Below are 19,226 nucleotides of genomic sequence, written 5' to 3'. Positions count from 1 at the left end.
GTCCTCTTACTATTCTATTTAATGTTACTTTTTATTTTGTTATTAAATATTAGAATTGTATAGTTAAATTTAAAACACAAAATTTATGTTTTATTAAAAATTAACTAAAATTGAGAGATGACGGAATGATTTCTAGCAGATTGAAAAAGAAAGGAAAAGGGGAAACTTTATTTTTTTTAATTTGTATTAAAATAGTAATTCCAAAAAATAAAAATAAAACTAAAAATATCTTATAGTCTATCGAATAGTTCTTCAAGATTAATTAACACTCACGTAAATAATTATTATTAATAAATAGTAAGTTTTAAAATATATAAATAGTAGTCTTATTATCAAAATGCATGACTTATATGCTTATTGAATATTGAAAATTATCCTTAATTTGTGCCACTAATATATCCTTTTTTTAAAAATTACTCCTAATTATCCCACTAAAATATCCCACTTTAAAAAATTATCCCATGCTTAAAATTACTCCACTTCTATGAAAAATATTCTAATTGATGACAAAAGTCTTATATCAAACTAGTTGTCTCCTTGTAGTTAGATATCCAAGTTTTTAGAATGCTCCAGATTCCACTTGAGCACCCACATCATGCCCAAAAGTGAACCAACCTCTTGGGCTGCTACGAAAAAAAAAAAACCATCAGGTTTTCAGAGAGGAACATGAATTTTCAGAATAAATGAGACGTCATTAGATAATTTGCCAGCTGGACAAAAGTTTGATAGGCCCAGATCCGGCACATCTTAAACCCGGCCCATTTTTGCTCACTTGGGCCATATGCGTCCATTCACATCTCCACCCCTCTTTCCCCCATTGGCGTAGGCGGGAAGGAGAACGAGGAGGACCATTTCTGCAAATAAAAAAGTTTTACACCACCACCCCGAAACTTTTCCGTCTCCTAGAAATTACCCTCACTGCAAATCAAATCAGCTCAAAAATTCCATCTTTTTCCGCCTAAAATCTCTTCAACATTTCAACTCCTGGCCTCGCAATCACTCCCCCATGGCTCGCGGCAGGGTAGTCTCCACTAAACCCTAATTTTTTTTATTAGTTTCTTCGAAATTTGATCTCGATTTGATCTCCAAATATAGGAAGCGTTGATCTTGCTCATCGATGTGGGCCCTTCTACGCACGGGGTTCTTCCTGAAGTCGAGAGCGTCTGCTCCATGCTCGTGCAGAAGAAGGTAACTGCTTGCTGACGTTGGTTTTTTATGTTAAGTCTATGCCTAGTTTTTGGGTTCCGATCATTAAAGAGTTTTGATTTTTTTTCAGCTAATTTTTGGCAAGAGTGATGAAGTGGGGATTATCTTGTTCGGTACAAAAGGTAAATTCTACTTTTAAAATTTCACACTGGAAAATCGAGTAGTTGAAGAATATTCTGAAAAGAGGATTTTCATGTTTTGTTCACTGGTATTGTTAGCATTATGTTCTGAGAAAGGGAATTTTTTGCATAACCTTTTAGCTTTAGTTTTGTTATTAGACTTGCCTCCGAGTCGGACATCCAAGCCACATCATTAAAACTCAATGCATGTAGGTCTGCTTCCTACAAATTTATTTCTCAAATCTAGTTATTTGAAGAGAAGTATGAAGCTAATAGCTGGAAACAATTCCAATATGTTAAAAAAAACAATAATAAAAAGATTTCTAGTACTTGGCCATGTAATGCACGAATACTGTAACCAAAATGCGCTTGCACTGCAGAAAGTAGCAAGTCTCATCAACAAGGTTAAGGTTTTAAATGTCAAATGTTGGGTTCATGTCGGGATGACTAAAATCCATGTGGGATAGCGAAAATCGGGGTATGTCGAAGGATATATACTAAATGTCCTAAATGTACTAAATTTCAGATTGACATTATATCGGGCATATGTATAATATAATGTCCTAAATGTAATCTAAACATACTTAATAAATTCTATAGTCTAAACATACATAAAAGTAAATAACACATGATATTTAGAGTCACTAACCCATTGTAGAAACTTGATTCTCGATTGCATCTTGAAACCATCCAATATTTAGTGCATATCAATTCAATTATATGAAACAAATCAACATTCCAACTCAAATATCTAACATATTTTTAAGTGTACAACTCAAATATCTGACTAATATGATAATATCTATATCTAACAATGACCAGAAGTCCAACAATTAATACAACACAGACTAAGAGAGAAAGAGAGACTGAGATGGATAGGGACGATGGGACAATGTGAGACTGACGGAGAGGGAGAGGTAGAGATCGAGAGAGAGATGTAGAGAGATAGGGAGAAAGAAAGAGTGAGAGATGTAGATATAGATTGAGAGAGAGAGGGATAGAGTGACTTAAGAGAAAATGAGAGACTGAGAGAACGAGTGGAGAGAGAACTAAGGGAGATCGATTGAGAGGTAGAGAGAGAGAGAGAGAGAGAGAGAGAGAGAGAGAGAGAGAGAGAGAGAGAGAGAGAGAGAGAGAGTAAGAAGGAGGAGTACCTGTGCAGTGGAAGCCTTAGTTTCGTTCAAATAGTGAAAGCCCTAATTTTTCTTGAAATAGAGAGATAGAGAACTTGAGAGATAGCTTAGAGAAAGGGAGAGAGAGAGAGAGAGTAGAGAGAGTATATACCAGAGAAATACGAAAGGAACTTTGGAAAAGACGCGGGGTCGAAGAGGAAGAGTTGAAGGAGGACGAAGTTGAAGAGGAATGATTGTGGGAAAAGAAGCCCTAAACGGTAAGCATAGGAGAAATTTAGGTGTTTTAAGCTTGTTATTAGGTCGGGTTAGGTTTGTAGCCACCTGAAAACCCAACCCAAGCACTCAAAAAACAAAACCCTCATATCAGGCATAATTTTTGGTTTGAAATTACGCCCGACATTGTTGATTCTAGCCCACATGTCCTCAATTAGTCCCCAAAACACCATGCGCTTTCAAATGTCACATATCGTGGCGGTTTGGGTTGAGAGCCGCTATGTCGGCCGTCATGTCGGACATGGCGGCCGACATTTAAAACACTAAACAAGGTAAGCAATACACGATGATAACCAATACACGATGATGATTTATGTGTAATTTGGTGTAGTTAAAGTGGTCAGCATCAATGGTCTGCAATTAGAGCAATGACCTGAAATGTTGCTTCTTTTAAGCCATTTTCGAGGTAGAATCTTGCATGTGGATTCGAGCCTTGAATTTCAGTACTTCAATATGAAGCTCAACCCCGGTAGCTTCATGCTTCCTATGTCTAATAGATTCCAGTACTTCTTTCACAACAACCATATTAGTTAATTTAATTTTTATAATTTTTCATTAGTCGATTTAATACAATGCGGAAGTAATAATCTTGGAATCCATCAAGGTTCTTTGAATCCACAAAAAACAATCTTCTAATTCACAAAGAAAATATAATAAAGAGAAAATTTTATTGATAAAAAGTTATGCCTTTAGGGCTAACAATCCTCTGTTTACATAAAAAACAAACAAGATTCCTACTAGAACCCGAACTTTACAAAAAAATAGAAATAATGAAACTCTGCTTAAAAGACTTTCTGTGATTGGGGAAATAAATCGATCAAATTTAGAATCAAATCGAATTTATTTCCTAATCAAAACAGACTCCTAAAACATTACCTAAAATAATAAAAATTGACAAATTTTGATATCTCTCAACCCGGAGGAAATTTCGCTTACATACAACGGCAAACCGAACAACGGTCAGTTTGGTTGACCCCATCTCAAAAAATTATGTAATTTTCATATATAATTAGTTCAATTCCGACGTATGGTTTGGATGACATTATTCATTTTTTATTGCAAGTTATTTTCTTCTGCAGGGTCCGCGTTTAAGCTTCTGAAGGTCCAGTTTCTTCATGAATATAACTGCAGTGTGTTCTACACCAGTCTCCTCTGCTTGAAAAGAGCTCGACCCCGAGCTTATATTAATATAAAAAGTTGTTCCTTCTGGCGAGTAATACTCAAACAAATCCGCAACATTGAAACTAGGAGAAATAGCCAAATCTTCAGGAAAGTTAACGACATAAGCATTGTCGCTAATCTTCTTAAGTATCTTGCATGAGCTATATTTTTTTGTCTTTAGCTTAATGTAAATTCCCATTGGAAAACGCTCTTTTTACAGAAACACCATCAACATGTCATCTTCCTCAAGCACATTCTTCCTCCTGTGTTGATCAACACCCGTCTTGTATTTAACATTAGACTTCTGTATCTGTTCTTTCACTTCTTATTGGATAACTCGTATCTTTTTAGCTATATGATCTGCAACAATACTCTGTCCCAAAAGTTTAGGAAGTGGAATTAGTCAAGATAATAGTTCAGAAGCCTCCTATATAGAATACGAAGGGAGTTCTCCTTGTAGTTTAACTCTCCATGTAATTGTAAACAATTTCAGCATTTACCAGAGCAAGATCGCATAGCTTTGGACGATCGTCAGAGATAGATTTGAGAAGGTTACCAAGAGTGTGATTTACCACTTTAGTTCGGTCGCCTGTTTGAGGGTGGTAAGCAGTACTAAATTGGAGTGAAGTATTGAATTGTTGTCACAATGTCCTCCGGAAGTGGGATAAGAACTTAGAATCACGATCAGAGACGATAGACTTTGGCACTCTATAAAGACACACTATCTCCCGAAAGAAAAAATTGACAATGTTACTAGCATCTGCTATCTTCTTGTATGGAATAAAGTGTGCCATCTTTAAAAAATATGTCAACCATAATAAAAACAGAATCCATACATTGTTGGATTCTAAAGAGTCCCAATACAAAGTCCATCGAGATATCATGCTATGGCGTATCAGCGCTGTAATAAATAGTGATAAATAACGCTACAATAATGGTGCTAATAGCGTTAGCGGTTCCTTCCCACTACGCTATCATCCAACAGTAGTGATATATTACTGAATATGCGCTTTTCGCTCATAAAAGCGGCTAATAGCGCTACGTAGCAGTGAATTGCGGCCAATTATGGGCAAAATCCATTTTTAACCGTTATTTAAAAGCGATTTGAGGTTTATTTTTTTAAATTAAACTCGATCTGTAACCCCTGCATCCCACCGCCCGTCGCCTCCCACAGCCTTTAGGATCTCCCTCAACACTTCCTCTCACCTCGTCTTATCGTGAGCTCCTACTGCAGTCTTCTCCCCGCTCAGCTCCTCTTCTTAAAGATGATGACTCTTTGACTCCTCCAATCATCTTCAGTGTTATGTGATGATTACATGTCTATTTCATGTTTAGGATCTCTTTAAATCATTAAATATGCACTTTTAGATTTTCTTAATTTTTTTTATTTTTTAAAATATTTATACATATTTAAATTAAATCGCTATTTGACTTTATACTTGTTACCGCTATCTTGTCGCAATGGCCCCAAATAGTCTTAGCGTCGCTACGCGAAGCTATCCACTATCGATAACTTTACGTTTCAGGAATAGGTAATAGAGTGTACAATCCTGTGTTTTGGGACTGTCCCTCGGTAACTTGACAAACTGGACAACGCTGTATGTAATTTTTTGTCTCCTTCAGCTGAGGCCAGTAGTATCTCTCCTCAATGGAAGCTATTGTCTTATCACGCACCAGATGTTCTCCTAACCTACCAGCATGAAGATCTCATATGATCTAGTCTCTTAGTGAACTCTGCAGTATGCACAACTGATCTCCACGAAATAAATAACCATCATGGATATAAAAACTTTTGGCTTATTGTTTCTTTAGACAGTTGTTTCGAGCCTTCTTGAAGTCTTCGTCTTTTACATGGAGCTCCTTTATGTATTGAAATCTAGTCACTTCTGCCTGTAAAGTCACCAACAAAGCAACTCTCCAACTGAGTGCATTTGCAACGTTATCCTGCTGTTTAGACTTATGCTTCAAAACAAAGGTGAAATGTTGCAGAAACGCTGTCCATCGAGCATGCATACAATTGATAGTAGTTTGACTATTGATGGACTTTAAGGTCTAATGGTCGGTGTTGAGTAAAAACTCTTTCAAAATCAAATAGTGCTCCCAATACTTCAAAGACTGGACTGTGGTGTAGCTCATATGTGGTTAGTTTCTGCCAAGCTTCATTGAGTTTCTTGCTATAGAAAGTAACTGGACATCCTTCTTGAGATAGGATGCCACCAATTCCTACGATGGACGCATCACAATCAACCCCGAACATCTTTTGAAAATCTGGAAATGCGAGCACTGATGCTGTTGACAACTTCTCCTTGATTAGTGCAAAGCTACGATTTGCATCTTCCTCCAAATTAAACTCATCTTTCTTTATGCACTCAGTAATTGGCGCAACGATGCTGCTAAAGTTTCTGACGAATCTCCTGTATAAGGTTGCTAGACGATGAGAGCTATGAATTTCGCTAACAATCTTTGGCTTGGGCCAATCTCGAACAACACACACCTTTTCCTCATCAACATGAATGCCTTCTGCACCGACTACAAAACCCAAGCATAATAGACTACTGGTCATGAAGTTACACTTTTTGAAATTGATATACAACTTGTTCTCTTGCAAAGCCTTTGGCACCTCCCTCAAGTGGTCCAGATGCACAGACTCATTCTGGCTATAAATTAGGATATCATCAAAATAAACTATAACGAACTTGCCGATAAAGGGTTTTAATATTGATTTATCAACCGCATGAAAGTACTAGGAGCATTGAAAAGGCCGAAAGACATGACCAACCACTCATACAAACTTTTTTTGTCTTGAATACAATCTTCCACTCATCTCCTCTAATGCAAATTTGATAATAACCATTCCAGAGGTCAATTTTAAAAAATACTTTTGGTCGCGCTAACATATCCGACATGTCTTCCAGGCAAGGGATAAGAAATCGATATTTCACGATAATCTTATTTAATAGCCTTACTATCCACGTACATGCGCCACTCTCCGTTCTTTAGGACAAGTAATGCCGACACGACACACGGACATATGCTAGCTCGTATATGGCCTTTCTGGATGTGATCGTTCACTTATTTTTGTAAGATATCTCCTTCCTTCAGGTTCATCCAATAGTGTACCAGATTTGATAAGCGTGATCCAGGGATGAAGTCGATCTGATGTTGGACGTCTCAAAGCATCGGTAACTCGGCAGGAAGTTCCTTTGGCATATCTGCATCAAACTATTACAAGAGGGTATGCACTTCAACTGGAATTTTAGTGGGGGTAGAATCCTTTTTTCTTGATACAAGAAGAGCATAAATCTCTTTTAGACTATTTCAAATCTTTTATGAAATATTCATTGTCAACAACCAAAAATGTCTTCTTTTCAGCAACATTTATCCTACCTAGCCCCTTCTATGTAAGAGGCATGAGCACAACTTGACGTCCATCCTTCGTAAAGATATAAATATTGTCTTTTCCCCTATGCGTGGTATCAACATCGAACTGTCATGGCCTACCTACCAGCATATGATAAGCATTCATCTTAACCACATTGCACAACACCTAATCAATGTAATTATAGCCAATGGAAAAAGTACCCGACACACTTCATCAACCTGCATGTTATTGTTGTTACGAATTCAACTGATCTTGTAAGTACCGCATTGTTTCTCTGTTTTCAAACCTAATTTCTCCACCATACGCCGAGAGACAATATTCTCGCTATTGTCGCTGTCAATGATAACATCACAAGTCTTTTACATCATAGTGCATCTCGTGTGGAATATATTATGCCTATGAGGCGGTTCTTTTGTCTTTGGAGCTAGTAACAATCGTCGCACAACACACGAAAGTTGATCCCCATCATTAGGATTTTCAACCTCCTCATTGCCATAGCCTTCAACGTCATCTTGGTCTGCATCCTCTTCGCCATGATCCATCACATTCACAGTATTTCTTTTAGGGCACTGATTGGATCGATGACTAGGTTGACAACATTTGTAACACTTGATTGGATCTTGTTAAGCATATGAATTTGCCGGTGTAGCCTTCTTTGCTGTTGTTGTTGCCGGTCATGTACCCTTCTAAACTGCAGAATCTTGATTAGGACGAATTGGGACTGTTTGTTCCCACCACGATTATAATTTGTGCATGAATCCTCTGAAGCTGCCCATAATCCTCGATTGTTCCGTCTAAGTTATCGCTCCACCTTTTCGAATGACTGTCTACCAAAATATATGTCCGTTGCAAAGACACACGATTTTGAATTGCTATCCATAACCCCTCGATATAATTAGACATTTATTAGGCTTCGTTCTCGTTCAAATTGTTGTGGGATGCCAGACGATAAAATTCCTACTTGCACTCATCAGTTTTTCTCATATTTTGTTTACAATTTTGGTATTGTCCATACAATACTCGTTCGTAGTCACTAGGTAGAAAACGGGCTTTCAGCAACTTCTCCATCTGCTCCCACTTATCGATTTTCAACGTTTGTTAACGAGATCAATTCATGCATACTAATTCCCAGCAAGTAGATGCTCCACCCTTAAGTCGGTAGGTCACCAACTTAACCTTCCCTTGATTTGGGATCTCCATATACTCGAAAAACCTCTCCACCTCTGCAATCCAATCAAGAAATTCTTCAATATGGAGTTGCCCGTTGAGAGATGGCAGATCCATCTTCATCTTGAACCCTCTAACATCATAATTGTCCCATCATTAGTGGTCTCTGCAATCATAACCCCAGTGTGGGGCTTCATAGTCATCATTGTCACTGTTGAATTCATCCTGTGGAGTCAGATCACATCTTTGGCGATCATTAACGCGATTTTGAACTCCTACCATGTTCAGACGCACCATTGCCGACGCAAGTTGATCTATGGTAGTTTTTGTCTGATTAACATCGGCCTTCAACTCATCGAACTCAGTTCAGAAAATAGGGGTTTTGCTGCCTGCCATCGGGCCGAAGAAACATGGCTCTGATACCAATTAACGCAACGCGAAAGTAATCAACCTCAAAATTCACTAAGGGTTGATCTCTAAATTCACAAAGAATAATATTTGAATCCTGAAGAATTTTGAATCCACAAAAAAACTACAATAAAGAGGTTATGCCTTTTGGGCTTATAATCCTCGGCTTAAATAGAAAGCAAATGAGACTTCTACTAGGACCCGAATTTTACCAAAAATAAAAATAACAAAACTCCCCTTAAAAGACTCGTTATGACTGGGGGAAAAATCGGTCAAATTTAAAATTAAATTTTATTTTCTAATCAAAATAGACACCTAAAATATTATATAAAATAGTAAAAAAATTGATAAAAACTCTGATATCTCTCAATCTGGAGGGAATTTCTGAAACAGACGGCGACAAACTAAATAACAATCAGTTTGGTTGACTTCGTCTTGAAAAAAACATGCGATTTTCATATATAATTCGTCCAATTTCGACGTATAGTTTGGGAGAGATGACATGTTCTTCGTTACAAGTTATTTTCTTCTGTCAGGTCCGCTTTTGGGCTTCTAATAGTGCAGTTTCTCCATGAATATGTCTGCAGTGTGTTCTACATCACAATTCAACAATACTTGTGGTAAATCACGAAATAAAATCCAAAAGAGGTTGTAATTAACATTAATCCCTTAGGGTGAAATTTTATAGGCATCGGATGCTTGGGGAGTAGATTATTCTTCATTAGGCATGAGCAATTCATGAATCCGTAACGGTGTCTGACAATCCAACACCTGTATTGAAAACCGGTACTTCCTTGGACACTTGTTGGATATGTGCATATGCTCATTCACACATGTCGTCAATTATATAATGCATGTTTTAGATTAAAACACTCATTATACTTCTTGGACATTTAGTCATCATATTATGCTCAAAATATCTATTTGTTTTCACTTATACACCAAAGACTATACTGGAAGGTGATATAAAATATTGACATGTATAAAACTATGTCTACATGTCTTTTATTTTGTATAAAGTTGAAGAGCCAAGTTATATTCCCTTTGCATAGTGATAAGGTTGCATGGTATGTCACAAAATAGCATTTATGTAATCATTATATGTTTTATTATTAGAAGTAATTGTTTAGCCTCTTGGACACATGAAGATTTGTATACAAACTCTCTTTGTTATTATAATTACATACACATATTCTAATGTAATGTTATCCTGTTGTTGTCTTGTGATATATGCTTGAAAATGGTTCTAAGTCAATATTTATTGGCATATTCCTATATCAATAGTTAGATGCTACATTTTATATACAACACTTTTCTTCCATGCTACTAACAGCATATTCAGTTATTCAATTTTCTATGTACCTTAAGTTCATCCGACTGGATGAATGTGGGTGTGGATGTGTCTACAAGTGCATTGAAATTAATCATCTGTGGTCATGCTCACATGCATGCTTGTGCTGTGAGCATGCCTTATATTGGGTTGAGATTCAGTATGATATATAGTTTGGCATCTAATACGTTATTATTATTGAGATTTGTTGCTTATTCATGCAGTGTAATTTGTTGAATTCTCAGATACTGACAATGATCTGGAGAAGGAAGTTGGTGGCTATGAACATGTTGTAGTTAAACGAAATATCAAAGTTGTAGATGTGGATGCGGTTGATATACTACAAAATCTTCCCAGAGGGACTGGTAATGGTGATTGTATCCAATATCAGTTTCTTGTGGAATTTTTAGGCATATCTTGCATTTTGGTTGTCAGGTGGTGCACCTACTTCACATGGTTATAATCACAAGTGTGCCACATTCACGTCAAATATGTTTTTACCTGATCTTCATCGGATTTGTTATCTTGAAGTTCTTTGAGCTCTCACTAACTTGTAAAAGTATCTGGTGCTTCATGCTTCCTGTTTTGAAAGGCATGCTTTAAGTCTTCATCTAAAGATAGTGGGCTTCTCTATGATCTTATGTCTAGCAATGCTTCTTGCTGTTGCTCGTTTGGATTGTTTCTTTGCATGAACAAAGCTGTCCTGCCGTTACAGGAATCCTATTTATTTGTTTTAGTCTTTCTTCATAGTCTTTGTTTTACTTTCCTTGACTCTCTGCTAGTTTTGGATGCTGTTATTGTTGGAATGGATATGTTAATTAAGAAATATGGTATCACAAACAAGGGAAAACAACGCCTTTGTCTTGTTACTGATGCAAAACATCCAATTAAAGCTCCAAGTGAAGGAACAAAAGAAGATCAGGTTCACATTGTTTGTCAACAGATGCAAGATCATGGAATGAGGCTGGACTGTGTCATTATCAGGGAAAATTCATCTGAAACTGCAAGTCAGAAGATAATTGATGAAAATGATTTTTTATTAAGACTGTTCACGGAGAAGACAAAAGCAAAAGCCATATATGTTAGTAACCCAACAGCGTTGTTAGGTGCTCTTCGGACTCGAAATATATCCCCAGTTACTGTATATAGAGGAGATCTGGAGTTAAGTTCAACGATGAAGATCAAGGTGATATTGCAAACTAATCACTTTATTATTTGTTAACTGAATGTTACTGAATTTCATTTATGCATTTCTGCATTTCTACTAGTGTTTGGTTTTTTCAAATGTTGAAGACTTGTATGTATGCATTTCTTTTGCTTTCACTAATACAACAAGTATATTCAACTAAATATTGGCATCTGGACGCGTTTATGCTTATGCAGTACTTTATAAGTGCACATTTTCTCAAATTCGAAAAGATCTCCTTTGATTGTATGGATCGCACTCAAGTAAATGGGATAAGGACTTCAAATATAGTTAATACTGCATTGGATCCATTTAGATTGTTATGTGATACTCAGTTTTACCTTTTTCTATGAGTAAATAAGTCTTAATGTCTTATTGAGTAGGTATTCTTTTTCACTGATGAGTAGTACTATCTAACAATTCCTTATCAACTTGATAATGTTTTCATATTACTTTTTTTTGTATATTTTTAATTTATCACTGGAAAATTGGACCCCGATCATCTAAACTAATCTCTTTTCCTCCTGAAGAGATCTATCATGTTTATATTGGTTTTTCAACCCGAGCTTTTCTTATTGCATTATTTCTTTCTATTCACATAATATATTTGGATAGTATAATATGTGATGTGTTTTGTTTCAAAGTTCTTTTGCCTATATAAAAACATACAGTCTTCTCACCATGGTTCTATGCGGAAAGATTTCAGTTTCAGGTTTGGCCCTGGCCAGAAGCAGAAGAAAAATCAGTTTTCTTGGCCATTCTTGTTTGGTATTGGATTTTCGGAAAAAAATGAATTCTAAATCTAAACCTCATTAAAAAATACAAAATACAAGAGTAGAAAACTACTATATCTTGAGCAATTACTTCTTTTTTCCTTATCTGAATGAAATATTTATTGACCTACTTTAGAAGAATGCTGGAAACAATTAGTAAAACTGACAATTACAACTTCATGTCCAAAATGCATTATAGCTGTGCAGTCAATGATTAAGCTTTGTGTTTTGGACCTTTCTTTTGTTCCTATATCACATTTGCAGTCATGTGGTTGATCTTTTATTATGTTTACCCATTCTGTGGCATCACTTAGTATTGGTGTCATGAGACATAAAACTGATTTGCAAAATATTACTTGAATGCAGCCAATGTAAACTCTGCTTTACTGTAAAAATATATCTTTATAATCTTCTACTTCTCATGTTCTTTAATGCAGGTATGGGTATACAAGAAGACATCAGAAGAAAAGTTTCCTACATTGAAGAAATTCTCTGACAAAGCACCTCCAACTGATAGATATGCCACTCATGAAGTCAAAATGGATTTTGAATACAAAAGCATTGAGAACCCTGAGAAAATTGTTCCTCCAGAGCAAAGAATCAAGGGTTATCGTTATGGACCACAAGTTGTTCCTATATCACCTGCAGAATGGGAGGCAGTCAAGTTTAAACCTGAGAAAAGTGTGAAGGTCTTAGGATTTACAGATGCCTCCAACATAATGCGGTGAAAATCTACTTTACCGTACTATGAAATGGATTATTAGTTAGTAACAGATTGCTATGTCTTTCATTTGCAAGAAACCTTGAAAATGTGCACATCTCAGGAATATGCCTCATATAATTCTATGGCAGGAATATGCCTCACATAATTCTATGGTTTAGTTATGATGAATAGTTACTACTTATGAGAAATATTTCTTAGTTTCTTTACATAAATGTTGAAGAATTCATACATGCATACACGTTTTATGTAGGAACATAAATTTCTTTGCTAGAATTAGGGAGAAGGATGCACGAAGTATTTTACATCTCAGAACTAAATTCCTTAAGCAAAAGCTTGCACAGTATCAAGGTCACTAGGAGAGACCACCAACATATCCTTAAAACTTTTAACTGTATTAAATATGCATTTTTGAAGTCAATGAAAATTTGTGCTTTGATTTGACTATATCTTCTGCCTGATTTTTGCTGAAACTTTTTATATGAAAATACTTCAGCTCATGTCATAAAGCTAATTATTCGTTTCATGGCAATGAAAATTCTTTGGAGACTTTTCGGAAAAATGATTTTTTAATTTTTTTTCATTTCCAACTTTGATGAAGGCACTATTATATGAAGGATGTCAACATCTTTATTCCCGAACCGGGCAATACAAAAGCCATTGTTGCATGCTCTGCCATAGCAAGAGCAATGAAACAAATGAACAAGGTTGCAATTTTGCGGTGTGTATGGAGGCAAGGTCAAGGAAATGTTGTTGTCGGTGTGTTGACACCCAACATATCCTGCAAGGATAATATTGTAAGGTTTTTCTTTTTTTCTTCTCCATGAGTTCTTCTTGCCTTACTCAATAAGGCTGTGATCTAGTTTATGCTTTGCTTGTTCATTCATTTAAGAAAAACATGGATTGTTTGAGCAGCCAGATTCATTTTGCTTCAATGCACTTCCATTTGCGGAGGATATTCGGGAGTTTCAGTTCCCATCATTTAGTAATTTTCCTTCATCATGGCAACCAAATGAGCAACAGCAAGAGGCAGCAGACAACCTTGTTAAGATGCTAAATCTTGCACCTGATGATAAAGAAGAAGCATTGCAGCCTGATTTTACACCAAATCCAGTCTTAGAGGTAAAGGGCTTGAAAGAGATTCTGGTACTTTTTATGCTGCATATCATTCTAGTTCCTTTCATGTTGTATGATTTAATGTCTAGAAATGATTGTTTAAAAAAATTTAAAATTTATCTTGACTGTTTACATTTACCTTGGTATGTTTGCTTTAGTGTTGGAATTTATTTTGTTTCCAAACTTCATTCACTGAACAATATAATTTATCCTAAGACTGATTAATATTTTATCTTTAATATGGATGTTGACAGTTTCCTCTTTTTTTTTTTTGGGTTCTTGGGCTAATTCATCTTAAAAAGTAAATATTATGCTGAATTTATTTATTTATATTGTGGCTTAGAATGAAGCAGTTTTTTGTCCGAGCCTGACACATTTATTTCCTATACATGGATTTGGGCTTGGGAACTGAACCGATATGTAGGTGGCCTGGGTTTCATCTCAAGAAAATAGAAAAGTTCAAGATAAAGGCTTGTGCCCATAGCCACCCTATTTTCATATGCACAAAACAACTGGGTCAACATGTTCAACACAAGATACTCAAGCCTAATGACCTTATACTAGCCTTCTTCCTCTCAAATTATTATTGCATCTGATAGTTTTTTTTGGCTACATCTTGACTTCTCATCATTAATCAATTATATATATAAAGAACATCCTGTTGCATAATGCATATTAATCAATAATACAGGAAGCTAAACTTCACTAATATAGTTATATTTTCATTATTTTAAGGCATAGTTGCAGAAGTTTTAAGTTTTTTGATAGAGTCCGTGAAAATATATTATTACTGATATTGCTCTTGAATTGAACTATGGTTGGAAATGTTTGGCAAATTGGATATCGCTCTCCTGACAAGCTGGTGATAATATAAATATGCAGCGCTTCTATCGCTTTCTTCACTTAAAATCAAGGCTGCCAGAGGCGGAGGTTCCTTCCCTTGACAGAAGTCTTAAGAGGATAACTGAACCTGATCCTGAAAAGTTATCAGAGTGTAAACCTGTGATTGAAAATTTTCGCACCCAATTTGAGCTGAAGGAGAATCCCAAGGTCTTACCATTTCCTAGTGCATTTTTGCAATTTTAAGGGCACGAAGTATGGAATGTTTTTCTCATTTTAAGACGTGCCTGCATTGCAGAAAAAGAAATCCTCTAAGCGAGCTTGGAGAGAGAAATCCTCAGTTTCAGATGAAGAAGTGGGTGCTGATAGTAAGGTTCCTGAAAATGGAAGTGCAAAATTGATCGAGAACTCATCTCCGGAAAAGGTTCAGAAAATTGGGGATTTGAACCCTGTCCAAGATTTTGAAGCCATGATAGCTCGCAGAGATAGCTCAAAGTGGGTTAGAAAAGCAATCAAAGAGATGCAGGATTATATATATAACCTGCTAGAAAATTCTTATGAAGGGAACACTTATCCGAAGGCAATTGAATGTTTAGTTGCTCTTCGTAGAGGTTGCATTCTTGAACAGGTAACCTTCTTTCATGCATTTTATGAAACTCTTATAGTAGTTTAGTGACTTTCCTATCTCTTGGGAAGTTACTTCTCCTACTGTTAATCTTTTTCCCGATACGAAGTCATTATAAATTCTGCATTTAAGCTCAAAGTTTTCAATCTCATCAGGAACGCAATTGGAAATATTTTATTTCATGTTGATATATGTCATAGGTATCAGTTGAAGATTGAGCTAACATTAATGACATATATAGAAATTGTCATGAAACTATAAGAAAATGATACAAGGATTTTGAATTTAAAGGAAAATCTGAATATTTTGCAAACTGTGCCTCTGTAACTCGTGCAAAAATGATTGTCTCTTCTTGTTTCATCAAACTAGTAATATTTGTGAATCCTCTTAAACAGAGTTGTGTTAGTAAATATTGGGTCTCAACTACTACATATTATTTATGCATAATGCACATGTGGCGGCCTTAAATCTATTTGTTGAATATCTAAGATTCAGAAGCCTTTTAATGAACATAGTTAAACTAAATATAGATTTTTAGTGTTTGAATTTTATTTTCCGGAGTTATGGGCCTCTTTTAACATAGAGAAACTTCTTGTATTTTAGAGGACATAGTCCTACCAGCATGTAGTCCGTTCATTTTATTGAAACCGGACATTCTTGCTCATGGAATTTCATGTTTTAATGCCCATATATCTCACATCATCCCCCTAGGAGATGAGAATTGGTGAACTGTAGTTGGTATACTCCATAATGAAGAATAGTCACAGATGCCAACTCTTATTTTTTGGGGTTGTGATTTCTGAAATATGTACCCTTCTAGTCTTCTACTGTTCCCATCGCACATCCGCACTACAAGTGATTACGGTTGAATTTATTCCTCTGGTTTAGTGTCAGAGTGATAATACAAAATGAGCTACCTGCTCATTGCCATCTAAGCCCCCACTCCGATGTGACTAGCAGGGGCTCACATGGCATTGAGCTGGCAGCCCATTTTGTAAAATGAGTTGTTAGCTCATATCCATTCCCCCGCACACACTGTGTGTGTATATAGTCTTTTATGGGTATTCATTTTGCAAAATGGGTTATTAGCTCATTAATATATTTTATTTTCTCCCCACACGTGTGTGTGCGCGCGGCGCATTGATATATATATATATATATATAATATATAGTATATATATATTATATATATATATATATTTATATATATAAATATAGATAGAGAGCGAGAGAGAGAGAGAGCAGAATGATTCTTATGTCAATTAAGTGGCACACCAACCTTATGTTCGACCAAAGCTTTCTATCCACTCTTTAATATATATAAAAGACTTCTTCATATCATGCAAGGAATCCCTGAAGCCAACATGATGGATACAACTTTGCTGGACCAATCCACTTAAGTTGCACATAAGAATTGCCTTCATCATCTCTCTCTCTCTCTCTCTCTAACTCTATATATATATATATATATATATATATATATATATATTATATATATATATATATATATATATATAATATAGATATATATATATTATATTTGTCTTTGTATGGGTATTTAGCAATAGGTTGTAGTTCTTTCTTGACTAGGGTCATTCTATTTAGTTTTCCTAGGAATATGATGTGCATTTGTATATTCACCTATTTAACTAATATGCTTATGATTCTTCTCTAGGAGCCAAAAGAGTTCAATCGATATCTGCATCACATTTATGAAAAATGGAAGACTACTGACCTTGTTGACTTTTTTAACCTTATTGCTTCTAAAAGCATCACCTTGATTAGCAAAAGTGAAGCAGCTGACAGGTATGTTTAAAGTGAGAGCTTATCATCTTCATGGATTCGTTTAGGTTTATAACTCTCTTGCATGCTTTATCAGTGAAGTGACTGAGGAAGAAGCCAAAAATTTCCCAGTGAAAACTGAGTTATATGGAGGTACAGAAACTCACTTCCTGTAAATACTCACCTTTTTCGCTTGTGCAAAGCATATCTAGTTTCTCATTCCTAACGGAAACGATGAGAGAAAATTTTATAAAATGACGCTGAACTCTGGGGAATTTTGCACAAAACTAGTATAAACAATTTTTTATCAGATAAAATTATCAATAACTCTCAAAATTACAGAAAAGTATCCTGAACTATTGAATGTTGTCAATGGCATTAACATCTTGGATAAATGGTTTGTATTACCCTTGTCTACATAGGCAGACAAAAGACACGACTCACACGCGTGCGCCCGCCCCCCGCCCCCCCCGCCCGCCCCAGTCCCCGCCGCCACCAATACACAAACATACACATGCAACCCCCCCCCCCCCCCCCACCCCCACTCCCCCCCCCTCCCCCCACACCACACTTGCACATGCCTCAAGCGGGCATCATTGTTGCATGATTGCGCAGTTGAAGAAAAGTTCATGGTAATTTTCTGCAATAAATTAATTATGGTAGTTTTGTGCAAAATAACCCAAAGTTCCTGGTTGCTTTGTCAAACTTAACCCAAATTATATTTTGGATTAACCACACTGATTGCAGACTCAGACTCCAGAAGCCAAATTTTGACAAGCTGAATTCAGCTTGGGTCAAGGGCTTAACTTGTCCGGTTGTTATTGAGGCTGTGTATTCAAAAGATCTCCAGAACTGTGAAGCAACAGGGCGTTTCCATGGGTTTGTACGTTAGGGCTTCAGTGTTATTAGAATGCTAGAAAACTGTGAAACTTATGGCCATTTGCAAATATAATACAGCATTTTGAGAGAAACTGCTGCGCATGTAGATATGGAGTTTCTTTTTTTCTTGGTTCTCTTGTCTTGCCACTCCAACCATTGAAAATGTCATGCGATTTCGGTTTATAAATACTCTCAGAGTTTCACTATTTTGTATCAAAAACTTTCTGAATGTTTTTTTTTTTTGGCTGACAGAAATACTTTGAATATTGTTAAGTTTTACGTTGTTACTTTAGGTACCGTTTGGCAAAGGGTTAAGTGAGGGGTTAAGGAGATTTAACCCCTTCTTAACCTGGCAAACACAACAAATCTATATAAGGGTTAAAGTGAGTTAACCCTCCATAATTTGCCAAACATAAAAAATATAGAAGGGCCCTTTAGAGGGGTTAAAATGAGTTAACCCCTCAAAATGAGGGGTTTACTAATACTCCTATTTAGATAGAATAAGAGTTAACCCTTCTAATTATAAAGAAAATAATCAAAATCATTGTTATTCCCAAACACTAAAACTGATCATAAGGGCTAAAATAAAACTTATTTAACGGGTTAATAATTTAGTCTTTCAGATTATCAAATGGGCTAAGTACATTAATCCTTCTCTTTAACCCCTCTTCATTAACCCTTTGCCAAAAGGGGCCTTAGTGTCCAAACATCACCATGTGACATGATGCACATATAGATGCATGGATGGCTTTGCTCTTGACTTGACTTGACATACCCATCACGCTCTATACATCTGTCTCCCAGTATTTCTACTGAATCCAAATACTATTTTCCAGATAGTGGGAAAATTGAAAATGTTCTGGTCCACTCAGATGATAGAACTACAGGGGGCCTATCCGCAATTGTGCTAAAGTATAGGGGGGCCCATCCTCAAATGATAGAACTACAGGTGTCTTCCTCGTTGGGAGCCTCTACTAATGAAAAGCTCTTAGTATCTCTTAATAAGGAGATCATAACCTTTCATTCTCATCATAGCCTTTCATTTTCTCACTCATCCTTGTGGGCCCCTCTCCCAACTCTTCACAATTCTCATTAGAAAATATTAGTATTAGTAGAGGATCCCAG

General features: G+C 36.1%; 1 protein-coding gene across 2 annotated transcripts; it reads left to right on the top strand.

The window, feature by feature from the left end:
* Window positions 806-18,341, top strand: LOC109822462 (ATP-dependent DNA helicase 2 subunit KU80). Of its 2 annotated transcripts, XM_020388662.1 has the most exons (13): window positions 806-1,021; window positions 1,096-1,188; window positions 1,277-1,328; window positions 10,425-10,556; window positions 10,962-11,365; window positions 12,576-12,862; window positions 13,461-13,656; window positions 13,775-13,981; window positions 14,858-15,025; window positions 15,114-15,443; window positions 17,116-17,246; window positions 17,320-17,375; window positions 17,970-18,341. In XM_020388662.1, the coding sequence occupies exons 1-13, from the start codon at window positions 1,007-1,009 to the stop codon at window positions 18,002-18,004; spliced, it is 2,106 nt and encodes a 701-aa protein (XP_020244251.1). In that variant the 5' UTR covers window positions 806-1,006; the 3' UTR covers window positions 18,005-18,341. The 2 variants fall into 2 exon arrangements, with proteins under 2 accessions (XP_020244251.1, XP_020244256.1); XM_020388667.1 differs by lacking the exons at window positions 806-1,021; window positions 1,096-1,188 and having other exon boundaries at window positions 1,298-1,328; window positions 10,404-10,556.

This window comes from Asparagus officinalis, chromosome 1 (assembly GCF_001876935.1).
Source record: "Asparagus officinalis chromosome 1, Aspof.V1, whole genome shotgun sequence".
Taxonomy (NCBI): domain Eukaryota; kingdom Viridiplantae; phylum Streptophyta; class Magnoliopsida; order Asparagales; family Asparagaceae; genus Asparagus; species Asparagus officinalis.
This window is presented reverse-complemented; position numbering and strand designations above follow the sequence as displayed.